Here is a 13,753-nt window from a genome sequence, read left to right on the forward strand (position 1 = left end):
GTGCCGTTCCACCACTCGCCCACGGGGGAGCACTCCCGCACAAGTGGTGCCCGCGCGGTGCGGCGGATAATCGCGTCCGGGCTCCTTCCGCCCCGCCGGCAGCGCAGCCATGGTGGGCCCGGGCGGCGGCGTGCCGCTGGAGAACGCCAATCCGCTCATCTACCGCCGCTCGGGGGAGCGGCCCGTGACGGCGCGGGAGGAGGACGACGAGCTGCCCGACTCCATCGACGACCGGGAGATCTTTGATATCCTGCCGGGAGGGCGGAGTGCGGGCGGGCGGGACGCGGGGAGGGTGGCCTCAGTCCCGCTTTCCTTAACGCGGCACATCTCATCCGCTCCATTAACGACCCCGAGCATCCCCTGACCCTGGAGGAGCTGAATGTCGTCGAGCAAGTTCGAGTTAAAGTGAGACTGTCTTGTTTTTGTTGTTCCTTTTTGTTCTCCTTGTTTGTTCGTTACATTGGGTTTTTTTTTTGTTCGTTTGTTTGTTTTAACCGTGAAAAGAAGTGTATTATGTCAATTTACTGCATTTAAACATAGTGTTTAAAGCCCTGAGTGAAGAAAACCCGAGCAGCGGGGCACAGCTCCCGGCAGCGCTGTGCATGGAGCACCGCAGGCAGGGGGTGGCAGCCCGTGGGTTTGCCCACACGCGTTTGTTTTCCAACAGGTGAACGATGCCGAGAGCACTGTGGCGGTGGAGTTCACACCCACGATCCCGCACTGCAGCATGGCAACGCTAATCGGCCTGTCCATAAAAGTGAAACTGATCAGATCACTGCCTGAGAGGTTTAAGGTGAGTGGTAAAATCACTCTGGAAAGCAGAAGAGACGGATGGCATTCAGAAAGCAACTAAATTAGAGTATGAAGCCACTAGAACCTTTTGTTCCATGTTATGGAGGAGGGAAACGCTCCAGGCCAAGCAGGGAACTAAACTGACAGATTGGTGCAGAGCTGCAGTTCTGTGCTGGAGGCATCACGGGTGAGCGGGGTTGTGATGTGAAGGCACGAGGGCACAGAAGATGGCAGTGCTTCACCCCCTGCCTGAAGGAGGCTTACGCAGGTGGGAACGCGGTGTTCTTTTGGACTTGGTTTTGTTCTTCTCAGTACATTAGCTGGCCGTGTCAGGAATGCCTTTTGTTGTTGCATTGTTTTGCTATTTTCTTAATTAAATACTTTGAGCTTCCAGCGTTTTGTTGACTTGTCTCCTTCCTTTTTTTCCATGCTTTTTAAGATGGATGTTCATATAACACCAGGGACGCATGCCTCTGAACACGCAGGTAAGTGTTTTATTGCTCTGTTGTGTGGTTTTCTTTTATTAATCTAAAAATTGGAGAGAAGATAGATTCCTCCACCTGCAGATCAGCTGTACACAAAGCAGCCCCTTCTGGGAGATGTTACAGAACAGGAATGTGTAATAACAAAACTTAGAAGTGTTTGGTGTCGTAGTTTAAATGTTTCCTTGGATCACCTGTGCTGTCAAGTAGTCATTGATTTACCTGGAAGGCACAGAAAGAGGGGGGAGGCTGGAGGTATATTTCCTCTCCTGTTACACAAACACATGCATGGCTTCCTGCTGCCGAATCATAAATAACTTACTGCTTTGAGATCCGGTAATGTGCTGTCATTGACTTTAGACCACAACTTTGTGGTGTAGTTAGCATCTGTGGAGTTACTGTAGCTGAGTACCACAGCAACACTGAAACTATTACTCTCATTGTAAAGTGCTTCTAAAAAGACCTATACCAGTATTTTGACCAGTTCCTTGTGGTATTTTTTTCTGTACAGTTAATAAACAGCTTGCTGATAAAGAACGTGTAGCAGCTGCTTTGGAAAACTCTCACTTATTGGAAGTGGTGAATCAGTGTTTGTCTGCTCGATCATAATTGCCTGATCAGGAAACCATTGGTATTCTGCTGTATTAATTCTGTACATAAGTGGTGTTGCTAGTGTTACATGTATCTACGAGCAAAATAAAACTACCTTTAAGAAGTGTTCCATTACTTCTTCAAAAAAAGGAAAAGTAGTATGGAGAAAATTAGCTTGCTGGTAGCTATAAAGCTAGAATGTAAACTGGCTTTTTCTGTTTGTTAATTATTGCACTGGTGGGATTTTTTTCTGAACTTTTAAAAAAAGATTTGGTTGAACTTGTTTTTAACAGGTTTCTTACTATCTACAGACTAGTTATAAACTGCATTTTAGAAGTGGATTTTGCGCACTGGATTTCACAAGTATACCAAGTTAAGTGGTAGTTAAAATGTTATACTCATATGATTATTTTGGACTAATTCAGTTTTTCCTTCAAACGTCAACATTTTTTACAAATTCCTTTGTGCCGAATTGTAAAACATTTGCAGCAATAAATGTAAACAATTTTATATCATCTATTTTTTAATGATTATTATGTTAATGTAAATAGCCAAATATGGAGAGCTCTTTAGATATGTGTAAAATGTGACTTGCTTTTCCTTACTCATCACTTGTGGTATCAAATGCAGCATCTTTGAGGAGTTTTTGTTTCTTTGTTTTTTGTTTTCCTTCCTTCCTCCTGACAGGAGGGACTCTTTGGTAGTTTTCAGTTGGAGTGATCCTGCTACTCTGCTGAAAACCTTTCCTGGTAAAGTTTGACAGCTAAATCACAACATGTTGCTTTAAACATACAGGTTTAGCAGTGATATTTAGCATATGCTTCTGGTCTGGGAAACATGGCACTTAATAAACTGTTGTCTTTTGGTAGGGATTAGTGGCATAAAAGTTCATCAAGATAGAATTCCATTATTCTTTTGATCTTTCGTAAGAGTTGTTTCTAATACTGGAGAAATAACAGCTTGTAATAATTCTGAGAGGTATTTTGGTGCAAACATGCAATATCATGTATCAGCTATGTAGTACCTTTATCAGTTATTTAGAGTAATTAGTATAGAGTTTGTGGTTAGGTTTTTTTCGCTTGTTAATTAGATGTGTGATAGTAATGCTTTACATTTCAGTATTTTCTACTGGATGATCTCAGATGCTATTTCCAAAACAGTAAACCTTATGAAGAACACTACGTAGACCACAGCCTGGTGGACCAGGCTAGTCTGTGTTGCCAGGAAACTGAGGTAGTGGTAAACCAAGTGAGATGGTGAAACTCACATATACAAGCAAAACAGAACAGAAACAAAGCCAAATCTACTCATTTTAGAAATTACTCACCCAGTATACACAGAGCTTCTGTAGAAGGCCAACTCTTCAACAGCCTTTATCTGCTTATTTGATTAGCATCCTTCAAATAATGAGCATTTGCTTCAATGTTTGAATGAAACTGGAAATAAAAATAATATTTATGTAAAATTAATGCTGAGAAAGGAGCAGATTGACACACCTGTTAATATGCTCCTTGCCTCTTAGGCCTAGTCACTGAACTGATTAGTCCTGACACTGCCAGCCTTTGCACCACAAATGAAAACTTCAGCTCTGGCAATACATGAAAGCGACTCATATGCGATGTGCTTGATTGTTTTTATTTTTTTTTAAATAGTAAAATGAAACTTGTCCTTCCAGATTTTGTGGAAGACAGGAATGGAAATATAGGGGAGTGGAGGGGTAATAGAAAGATAAGTAGGCTGCAAACAGATTGCTTTAACCTGCACATCAAACAGAAAATGAATTAGTAAATTATACTTTATTCAGTCTGCTTCTTAGCCTTCACCACTACATAGTAGTAATTTACTGGATGTTAGCACTTGCCTCACAAGCCATGTTACACACAGTAATCCTGTGGGTGCACTTTGCACTGCTTACTTTTTCAGAGAAGCAACAGTATGTGGTTAGGTTGTTCATAGTACATAGTTGAGAGGTGACTTTTGAGTAAAGGGACTTTATTACACACTGTCAAAGAAAAGGTCTGACTTCTGCTACTTAAGGATGGATAATTCCATAACTTTGGATCTGGTATGTTTCTTTAAATGATGTGGATGTTATATTAATTAGGTGATAGAAACAACAGAAGGGACAAACCATTGTTACTTGGCTGAAGATCGCTGTTCCTCCTGTATGGGGCTCCCTCAGCTTGAGTACTTGCTGAATGCTAATGTTCTGCCCCTTTCAGCAAAAATCTTCCATTGCCCAGCTTTAATGATCACTCACTGGGGCCTGCTATAGTAACTGGGAGAAGAAAACATTAATTTTTTAGAAGTATTTCTTCATAGACTGCTCTTCCCAGCCCCCCTAAGAAAGCCCCCTAAATTTAGTCTCTCCAATGCTTTGTAATAGGACACATTCCATCAGAAAATATGACCCTTTAGAGCAGCTGCGTGGAATACAAACAGTCTCATTCAAGTCCAGGAAAAATGCCAGAAGCAGACATCTGTTTCACACTCCTAGGCTCAGGGCAGAGTCCTCCAGGAGTGGCTGAATGGCATTCATTCCTCTTAATCTATAAACACTGTGACAAAACCTCCCTAGGGTCACTGGCTGTGTTGTGTGCTGGAGTAACCTGCCTTGTGTTTGAGCCAGCAGACCAACACAGCTTCTGTGTCTCAGGCTCTGCTGCTCTGCACATACTCAGGCCTGCATGCACAGATCTACTCCCTGGGAGGAAACAGACTTCTTTCTAGCTACTCTCATGCTGTCATTGCTGTCTAGTAGTCTGAAACTTCTGAAGACTCAAACTCCCAAATTCATTATGAGTGGCTAGAAAGCAGTTCATCAGTTTTGTATCCAGAGATACTACTGATCTGTTCCTGGAAGAAGTGACAGGAAGAGCTTTGCATTTCAGTGGACAATATTTCTTGCATTTCCTTGCATGGAGTGATGTGTACTACACACTGGCAACAGTTAATTAAAGAAAGAAGTTATTTTGATATTCCAACTGTACTCAAGATTGATGCGTTTACAACAACTAAGTGCTTTGATAAGAATCTCCCTTGAGAGCACTGATTTATAAACAACATGCTTTACAGTAGTTTGGTTTTTTTTGTTTGTTTGTTTTTATAGCTGTTAAAAACATTTCCCTCTAGCTTGTACCGCTCTCCCCCCCTCATGAAATGCACTGCTTGGCATAAATACAGACTGACTAAGTGGCACACAAGTTTTTTCCTTAAACAAAATAAATATTTATAGCAAAATCTTTCAAACGTTACTATGGAAAATACCAACAAAAAGGATAAAAAAGAAGGGAAACTGAGGCTATGACTTGTGTGTTTAAATCTGTTGGAATGTCTCACAACCATTTACCAGCAACATTTAATAGAAAGTATATGACTTTTTCATTCAGCAAAATGCTGAAAATAACATTTTCACAAAACAGAAATAGTGAAGTGCCCTCATTTTGTTCAGTGCTTCAGTAGTTGCAGAATGTATGCTACTGAGTTCTATAAACTTTTTACGTATTTCTTAACACCTGTTCATTTTCACGTCTTACCTGTAAAGAGCTTTTGCATCCTGTGGCAGGCTGCCTCCATTGCTTAACTTTGCGGTGAAAGGAACAGCACTGCCTGCAGTCATAAAGACGTCCTGGTTGTTTGAACCATTGGAAACCCTGCTATCCCACCTTCATCTACAAACTCATCAGAGTGGCTGCGTGATTTGCAAGTAGCCTCTTTGATTTCAGTACTTCTCACAGTCTCATTGCAACACACTCAAGTTCCAGGTGCCAAGATTGTGCTCTTCACAAGTCTCTGAATCCTGCCATTAGTTCAGCTTCCACATAGGGCTAGAGGGAGAGAGCAGGGCAAAAAGTTAATTTCCATCAAGTCAGTGAAATAAATGTAATGTGGCACTTGGGAGCAGCTGCTATCTTAGACTTTTGGGAAGGCAAAAGGGATAGAGAAGAAAATAGCAGGGCAGTAGTACACCTCACTGTGCAACCAATGTCTGCAGAATGCCCTCAGCCACAGGCTGTGACAGCAGGAGAACCATGAGCTTCCAGAGCTGCTTACTGAAGGCTGTGAGCTCCCATGACTTTATGCTAGTCATCTTCCACCCCTCTGCTTTCCTTGCTCCCTACAAACTGGTCGTCTGAAGGGGCGTGACCATGGTGAGGATAACATCCTCTGTGGTGGTAGTGTCAGGAAGGGTGACACAGCAACATGAAACAAGCTGTGAGCTTCACCCTGGATTTCTCTTCCCTCTGCCCTGTCTTCCTGGGTCATTACACAACCCATCCCTTAGTTCCCTCACAGTGCAGCAGGTAACAGGAAAGCCTTCGTTGTCCCACTGTCATTAAGTCCAAGTCCCTTCCCCACAAAAAGCAACAAGAGAGAAGAGGATCAGAACAATTATCTATGTAGAACTAATGCTTTAATTTGACCAAGGGAGGTGCACTTCTTTCCAAAAGCATGAGTACAACAGCCAAAGAGTGTGGACAGCAGTTGTGCCCACACAGTCTAGCAGGAAAACTCCAGAGACCAGCAAGTCTTACAGAACTGCCAAGCTCTCTTGTCTGTATGGGGTTCTCTCCATTATTTTGATATTGCTTGGAATGATGTTTTATTGTAGCTTTTTTTTTTTTTCCTCCTTAATCTACCCAATTAGTCTTGTCTGAGTTCCCATTAGATGCTTCTCACATGGTTTTGACCAAAGTAATCTCAGTAGTATTTCAGCTGTTTGCTTAACACTAGGATGCCCAGCAGCTTCATATCTCTATACTTTTGCTCATGGAAGAGCTGGCACATGGTCTGTCTTAGGATTGTAAAGGTACCTAAGCAGCAATGTTTGTTTTCGTCACTTCTGCAAAGTAACAAATAAATCAACCCTGTAGTTTGCAATGCTTGCATAGAAAAATCGGTTAATGCCAACAGATCCCTTTTTTTTTTCCTCCTGTTTTGTAAGCATATACGCGATGAAGTCTTGTTGTATTCATATATTTGTTAGTGTTAGTAACAAGAATATTGGGCCACTCCTAGCAAAAATTTGAGTTGTTTAATTTTACAAATGAGAAGTAAACATTGTATTAGCTTTAATCTGTACACATCAGCTATGTATCATATGAGTTCAATGCTTGCAACATATTCTACTGAACCTTAAATCTGCAGGAACTTTGTTATGAATATTACATTCTTCATTTTCTTAAAAGTTGCTTGAGCCTTTTACTGGCTGCAAACATATTGGGTTTTTTGTTTTGTTTTTTTGGTTTTTTCTTGTTTTTGCATGCCTAATGGAATAATCCCGCTTTCAGCACAAAGAAAGATAAGATGAACAAGACAACATAGTATGAATTGTGGCTCGGTCAAGCTGGAGAGAATGGAAACAATCCCACAGAACAGACTCTGGATTATACAAATAAAATAACATGCCAAAGAGAGGAAGTACATGTATGAAAGCTGCCAAGACTGATGTAATGTCTGATCAGCTGCATTCAGGTCTGTACCGCAGAAGCAGCAATACACAGATCATGTGCTGCCACAAACACAGACAACTGGAGAGGCACTGCCCTGCTCCATGGAAGATGTTTTCCTGGCGGTATCTCCTGGCACTGCTGTGTGAGACGTGTCCCAACCACACAGGCTGCACTGCTGCACTCAGACTGTGAAACAAGGTCTGGCAGCTCTGCAAGCCAAGTAAAGTTAAGGTACAGAGAAATTCCCAGTTAGCGTGCTGCAGAAAAGGATATACAGGAGAAATGGGAAACAGGATAGCTGACTAATACCTGCTTACAGCTTCGGATGTGATCACGGGTTGTAACACTCAGGTTAGCGTTAGCCCAGTAGATGGTGCTGTGATTTCACAGGGATCAGCGGCTGTCCTGAGATCCTACCAGCACAAACCCTACTGAGTATCAGGGGCACATGTCTTTATCCAGAATCTGAGTTCCCACTGCGTCCCCACCCAGCAGAAGGTGACTGCACTTGTCAGATGGGGAGCTACTTATCCTGCTTGTCTGCTTGGGGTACAAAGGCAAACAGTGCCTGTGCTGCCTCTGTTAGTCCAGATCAATTTTTTTTTGTTTTCTCTTACCTGAGCCCCTTCAGACTCATGAAACCAGTGTGCACCACTCACAACCATTCTGTCACTACATACAGTGACAGACAGGACACATAACCAGATGCCTTTTCCACTAGCAAAATCTCTTTTTCAGTGCTGACAATTCCCACCGAAGTGACACACAATTTATTTCAGCTGACTTAGTAATTCAATAATCAAACATTCAATTCTAATTAGGATGATGGTTAATGAAATCTGCCATAAAATCATTTCTGGTTTTTAGCCTTTATAAATGAAATTACAAATATGTAACTAATATAGAGTAATAAATAGATACAGCATACAATGCATCATTATTTTCTCTGCCAGTTCAACAAGGGAAGCCTATATATCGATATGACTTGATGATGACAGGATGATAGACTCATTTTTCCAATGAGCAGTTTTCTTCTTATAAGGGAAAGAGCTCTGCATCTGTATGAGATCATCGAGGAAAGCCCTCCTTCCTGAAAAATACTATATCCTTTTTTTTGTTGCCTAGCTACATGCTGCTGTTACCTTAGAAGGCTGTAGTTCATCTGAATTATTCTGGTGGTGCTGATGTGCTTGAGCAGAGGAGTAATGCAAATATATAGCCCTTTCTTTGGTAAAGATTATGAAAGAAAGATTATGCAGAGTGTAGGGTGAATGTGAAAAGAAAGAGCCTTTGAAGAAATGCTATTTACTATACTCATCGTGGTGGGATTTTTACATTAATTATTGAATAAAGACCATTTCCCCCCTCACAGCCCTGGATGAGTGAGCAGGCAGTGAAATCACAGATTTGATGCTTTTGACGTGAAACCTCTGATGCAAGGAACCATTTGCTTGGTTTATGCTAATTACTGCTGTGAGTAAGTGTGGAGAAGGGAAAAGGCTGTCAAGGCCTGATTCTGCACTCATTTCCAAAACTGTGAAACAGAAAAAATGCCGTGAAAGGCAGAGACTGCTGAATTTCATCAGCAGTGGGGTGATCACCAAGTCCTTCTTGGAATATAGGTAGCTTTGATTATTTGGAAAATTAAGATTGACCATTTAAAATGCCTAAGGCCCCAAAATTTTCACTGTAATATGCTTGTCAAAGACAACTCTGACAGGGAACTCTGCCCCCAGGCATGAGACATGTAGAGATTGAGAGCATGAGCAATAATTCCCAGGCACTTTCCCAGCATGACCAGCAGCTCAGCTCGCTGCTCCCTCTCCAAAGATCTCACTACATGGTATTCACTGGCTGTGATACCAAGGTATTCATTCTGCATAATAAGATGAATGGAGGAAAAACAATTTTTTATCTGCTTCACTGCAAACAACTTGGGTGTAGATAAAGGTTGATATGGGTCAAGATTCTGCAGTTTTATTCTTAAGTCTCTTCCAGGAGCGAGAGTTTTTTCCTTGGCTTCAAGCTTTTTCACATTGAAATGAAAGGGAAACTGAGTTTTCCCTACATGGTAAACAAAATCAGGCTTAATTACCTAAAGCAAAAGGGCAGCTATGTTTTAATACTGGTCACCATCGGACTGAGGACTACCAGGAGGCTTATACAAAATACAACTACTGTGAGCATTATAAATGCACATTTGGACACAAAACTATATTTCTGTGCAAGAAAACAGATTTAAAAATTCATGTTCTTTTCCTGATCTTATACATGGAATAGGACAGCACAGTTAAAGTTTCACTTTCTATTGTCACTAACATTATAAATTATGTTTCTACCTTACCTCTTTCCTTTGGTGACAGATCTACGTGACTCAGCATGGCAAGTGTGTTGTTTATTTCCAGAGAGGACCACAGGCCTGCTCCTACTTTAGAGTTTTCATTGCAAGGACACTTTTCCTTGTTCACCTGCCACATCCATGGAAGCATCTATAATGCAGTGATTTTATTTGGGATTATTCATTACTTAGATATAATCCAGATTTTCAGTCTCCATATCCCCAAGTCTTCTTAATAGCTCTGTAGTGTGTTGAACATAACTAATGCCTCATCCCTGATGCAGTCTGCCGTGCGCCTGGCATCCTCACTGTCATCTCTTGCTGCAGAAAAGTGGGTTCTGTGGGTTGCCAAGGGCAGCTTTAGGCTGTTTTCTACCCAATATCCTGGCTATTAAATATTAGTTCCTCAATAAAAAAGAATTACAGTAGGTCCGTGAAAATGTTACTTAATGCTTAATTGAAAAAGAGTAAGTGGATTCTAGAATTTTCAGGACTAAACAAAATTAGAAAGTATCTCTTCCCATTTCATAAATCCACAGTGACCTGCAATTTGCATAATCTGCATTTCTGGTCCCCTCGCTTCTAAAAAGATGTATTAGAAGTAGAAAATATTCAGAGAAGAGTAATTAAGGAATAGGTTTACATGAGTGACTGAATACATGAGATTCCTCAGCTGTGAGGCAATTTCTGAAGGAAAATATAAAATCATCACGTGTATGAAGAAAAAAATTACACTCTTGCTTTACAATACAGTAACTGGGGGTATTGCAGGTTATAAAAATTTACATGGGTTAAAAGCAATTAGAAAAATATGTAGAAAAAATACATCAGCAGCCTCTGAACAACAGGAATACATGGCAGGCATATGGGGGCAGTTACAACTGCTTATCACGTCCTTACTGTCAGTTCTTCAGATATCAGCTGCTGACTGCTGGAAACTGGATGTAAGTTGAGTCTGACCCAGTACAACTCCTTTAATTTGTTATTGTAAATAGATTCATTCCCCTTGCCAAGAGCTCCTGCTGGTAAATGATAAATCTTACATTGCAAATTGCTTCCTTACCACTACATACTTCTCAGTAGGACAACCAGCCATTTACTTTGCCCACTCCTTAAACCAACTGTCTGTTGCAATGTGTAAATTCAGAAGCTTTTTCACAGTATCAGACTTCTAGTTATTTTGTGGAAGGGGCCTCTGAAATCCACACTAAGGAGTATACATCCCACAGGAATTGTAACAAGATATTTAGCATTCCAGTCATGGACGGACGATGTGTGTCATGCACTTTGGCCATGACAAATTCAATACTGAAAGAAAGGAGTTAGGGGAAGCAAAATAAAGTAATTATAGAAATTACATTACGTCATGTTCTGATTTTACTCCAAACTTGAAATGCAATAGGAGCAAACAGCTGATTGGATATAGTATGTGCTAATGAATCCATTTGGTAGTGGCTGGGGAAGCCAAGGGGATATCCAATTCTGAGCCTTGTACCTGTAGCATGGTATAACATGAGTGGTTACCATATCAATAAGAAATGAAACTGAATCTAACAAACCTAAGAGCAAATTTGTAGTTAAATTCAGATGGAATTCTCTTCCCCAGTATGTTGTAACAGGATAGTTGGTACCGTGGTACACTTTGTCAAAAAGTAGCTGTGAACTGTACAGGGAAAAATGAAATTAGATATGCCACTTGTGCAACTTCTTTTTTCCAGAGGGGTGATTCACCTGGCTCAGCTGGTCATGAGGATTATCTAGTACTGGAAGCCTTTGAGATTACTCAAAGCAGTGAGAAATTCAGAGTAGCAGGAAGATGAAGCACATTTCCAATCAGTCCTATCCCAAGTTATTTTTTACAGTCTTTCATTTAAGAAAGACAGAGGCATCTACTTTACATTAAAAGCAACAGATTTAAAGTTTATCCATTCTATGGTTTTATATCTAAAAATACAAACAACACCACATTTTTTTGTAGTGCCGATGGGTGAGCTTTAGAATTTCTGGTCTGGAGATGGGAGGAAACTAAGTGACTGTTCAAGGAACTATAACAGGACAGAAAGCTTAGCAATGGCAGCAGAGCAGCAAGGTCCTAAGCTGCAGCAAGTGAGGACCTCCTCCAACCCAACAGCAGCAGGCACAGAAACAAAGGAAATAATCTGCTTACCTTCAGAAAGCCTGCTACCTTCAGAAGGTAGGCAGGGATCTCCAGCAAGAAACCCTCACCTCCACTGCCAACCCTTATATGAGATCTGGGAAGGGGTGCATCCTGGCTTCACTCCTTCTCGTCACTCAGGTGCACTGCATGCACTGAGCTTCCCTGGGTTGGCCCTGCCTTCCCACCAGGTGCTCAATCACTGCTTCAAGCTGTGACTTAGCATTTCTGATACAGGAACCAAGTTGGGGTTACCTTTATAGATATAAAAACTGGGTTTATTTAGGTTTCTGTTTGTGTTTTCCCCCTGCCACTACAAGTGAGCTCTCTACACTATGTTGATTTCTCTTGATCCCAAAACTTGCATTTCTCACATCTCACTGTTGCAGCTCCAGCACATGGCTATCATGGCTATCGTTACCCAGTAAAAAATATTAGCTGTGTTAAATGCAAGAGTAATTATGAGAATAAGCATGGCTCCTTGGCCAAAGGAAAGGCCCTGCCTTGGGAATGTCTAAATGCAGGTTCAGTACGGATGCAACATTCATAGGGCTGGCAGACAAAGGAATCAATGCTAAGACTGAAAGCTCCACTGTTGATACAACCATTTGTACAGTTCAAACTGCAGTCCACTTTTACACCACTACATATTAACTGCAAGGTAATGCAATATACCATATGCTACATGAAACGTCTGGTACTTATGTACATAGAACAAGTAGACAAAACTACTTGTGTGTGTCTGTTCAGCACACAATGTTAGTGTGTGTAAAATCACAGGGCCATGCTGAGAAAAAAAATCAGACCATGTCTGCACTATTGTACAAAGAATAGGATAAGGAAAAAGTATTTTCTTCATTCTCTGTAGCTGTTTTTATCTTGCTTATGTTAAAAAAAATTATACAAACCACATTTCCTACCACTGCTTCTGTCTCCTCTCACTGGCCTGAGTCTCTCAGTTCTGTAATTAAAATAATAATAACAGCTGCTATTTCTTTTTTAGTCTAGGTATTTGGGAGGTAGCCAGATTCAGGCTTCTGCAGGAGTAATGCTTCCTGTAACTTGGCAAGAACAGACCTTTGTGGATATCTCTGCAGTTTGTGTAGAAATAACTTCACCCACATAATGGCTGATTAATTAGACTTGAGACAGTGCAGATGACTTGAAAAGTAAGAAGAGGTGAAACACAACTTCCAACATAAAGCCAAACTGAGAACAATACTTTCCCAAGCCTCACTCTGCCAATCCAGTCTTTGGGCTGTCAGAATACTTCTATTATTTATAACCAAATGGGAAACAATTCCAATGTAAGACAACAACTAAAACAAAAACTAGAATTGAGTGGTAATAATCATTTGATGTAAAAAGTATAAATGCAGTTTATAATATGGCATTTAACCTTGAATACACACCAGTGAGGTAGAATCACAGTTAATTCTTCCTCCAAAATTCTGCTTTTCCACCTGAAAATCCGAAGGGAAAGTGGATAGATACCAATTTATGTATTCTTAGTTATGAGTGCACACCCTGCAAAGTTTGTGCTTGTCATTTAAACCACAAAATGCACTCTGCACCTAGTATAGGAAAAAGAAACTCCAAGCACAAGCTTTATTATCACAGTAATAAATAACTGGAACAACAGGATCACACTGCATGTTTTACATCTTCCATATGATGAGAAGTACTGAGGCCAAGAGAGTGTACTAAAAAAGAACACTGATGCTTCTCAAAAGCTAGAGAATGAATGGGGAAAAAAGAGGAGAGGAAGAAGAAGAAAGAATGAGGAGAAAGGAAAGAGGAGAGGTGAGGGAGAGGGAGACAAAAAGAGACTGGACAGTAAACTACAAAGAAAAGGCACCTTAAATAAATGGCAATTGAAATAATCAAGGTGAAAATCGTACAAGGACAAAGTGAAACTAAATGAAACAAAATGTTATCATTT

The 13,753-nt window shown here is 40.8% G+C and overlaps 1 protein-coding gene and 1 long non-coding RNA gene across 2 annotated transcripts in view; one reads left to right on the forward strand and one right to left on the reverse strand.

Moving 5' to 3' along the window:
* Positions 1 to 94: 94 nt before the first annotated feature.
* FAM96B (family with sequence similarity 96 member B) lies at positions 95 to 2,380 on the forward strand. Its single transcript, XM_414150.8, has 5 exons — positions 95 to 245; positions 326 to 405; positions 668 to 793; positions 1,232 to 1,277; positions 1,786 to 2,380. The coding sequence occupies exons 1-5, from the start codon at positions 110 to 112 to the stop codon at positions 1,881 to 1,883; spliced, it is 486 nt and encodes a 161-aa protein (XP_414150.1). The 5' UTR covers positions 95 to 109; the 3' UTR covers positions 1,884 to 2,380.
* Positions 2,381 to 3,225: 845 nt separating this feature from the next.
* Positions 3,226 to 13,753, reverse strand: part of LOC769444 — a 66,721-nt gene continuing 56,193 nt past the window's right edge. The window contains exon 3 of the long non-coding RNA XR_005839077.2: positions 3,226 to 5,692. This is a non-coding gene — a long non-coding RNA (uncharacterized LOC769444). The remainder of the gene's footprint in view (positions 5,693 to 13,753) is intronic.

The sequence above is a fragment of the Gallus gallus genome, chromosome 11 (assembly GCF_016699485.2).
Source record: "Gallus gallus isolate bGalGal1 chromosome 11, bGalGal1.mat.broiler.GRCg7b, whole genome shotgun sequence".
NCBI lineage: Eukaryota > Metazoa > Chordata > Aves > Galliformes > Phasianidae > Gallus > Gallus gallus.